The 1,206-nt window shown below is 37.6% G+C and overlaps 1 protein-coding gene across 1 annotated transcript; it reads left to right on the top strand.

Annotated features, from left to right (window-relative positions):
* The first annotated feature begins 80 nt into the window (after positions 1–80).
* LOC110416428 (transmembrane protein, putative (DUF506)) lies at positions 81–960 on the top strand. The gene is made up of 3 exons (XM_089783542.1): positions 81–215; positions 328–520; positions 638–960. The coding sequence occupies exons 1-3, from the start codon at positions 81–83 to the stop codon at positions 958–960; spliced, it is 651 nt and encodes a 216-aa protein (XP_089639668.1).
* The last annotated feature ends 246 nt before the right edge of the window (positions 961–1,206 follow it).

Here is a 1,206-nt window from a genome sequence, read left to right on the forward strand (position 1 = left end):
AGAACAGTGTGTAATGTGCCAATGACTTTTGTGGTGGATAGATGGTTGAGTTGATAATTTTGAGACTCGGTGAAACACTGATGGGAAGCTTAGGAGAGGAAGAGCTAGCCCAAATGGTGAGAGATTTCATCGAATCAGAAACATCCACTCCCATTTCACTGACAACTTCAGCACCTCTTTCTCGCAATCATCAAACCACATGTCTCATTTTGCAGGTAAATTCTTCAATATATAGTTTCAACTCTGTAAGTAACATCAAGTTGTTGTTTTCAGTTATTTGTTTTCTGCTTCTGGTAAATGTAAAGCTCTCTCGAATGGTTTTTCTAGAAAGTTCTAGGGAAACACAATGATGAGAAGGCTGAGATACATGAAAAGATATTAATGTATTTGAAAGATATAGGAACTGCTGGCCATCAAACGAACAATCTCAAGAAGTTGGTAGTAATGAAACTGAGAAACGATGGTTACGAAGCTTCTTTTTGCAAATCTTCATGGGTCTGCACTTCTAGCCATCACAAAGGTATCTCTCTCTCTTCCACCGATAAAATGAAACATATTCTTTCATTAATCCCTCATGAATACATAATTATAGTTTTTGATTCTTTGTTTTTGGGGTTTAAAGTTTTCCAATTTCCAGGCGGGTATGAATATATTGATGTTATGGTGGTGGAAAATGGTAGACCCAAAATGGTGATAGCGGATATGGAGTTCAGGTCTCAGTTTGAATTAGCAAGGCCGACAGTAACCTATAAAGAGATGATAAATGACCTTCTTTTGATCTTTGTTGGTACCGAAGAGAAGCTTAACATGATCATCCCTTTACTTTGCTCCGCTGCTAAAAGATCACTCAAAGAGAATGGTCTCCATGTCCCTCCCTGGAGAAAACCTGCTTATATGCGGTCCAAATGGCTCTCCAAAAACTACAAGAAAGTTTCAGTCTCACCAGAAGACATTGACTAGGTTGAGGATCACAAAGTTGAAGAAAATACTAGTACAACTGCATGCTATCCTTCCATTTTTAGTAGAGGTCAACTCCAATTTGTTTGAAGCCCTAGAGAGAAGAGAAAGAAAAAATGTGTAAAGAGTTGATTCTGCCTTGTTTTAACTTTTTCTTCTTTTTCCTTATCTGGGTAGATCAGCCTATTTTTGCTCATGGGGTATCAGTATTTTATGCCCCAAAAATATAATTTAAGGCTTGTTTTGTAG

The sequence above is a fragment of the Theobroma umbraticum genome, unplaced genomic scaffold, assembly GCF_002168275.2.
Source record: "Theobroma umbraticum cultivar Fairchild unplaced genomic scaffold, ASM216827v3 scaffold_51.0, whole genome shotgun sequence".
NCBI classification, from domain to species: Eukaryota; Viridiplantae; Streptophyta; class Magnoliopsida; order Malvales; family Malvaceae; genus Theobroma; species Theobroma umbraticum.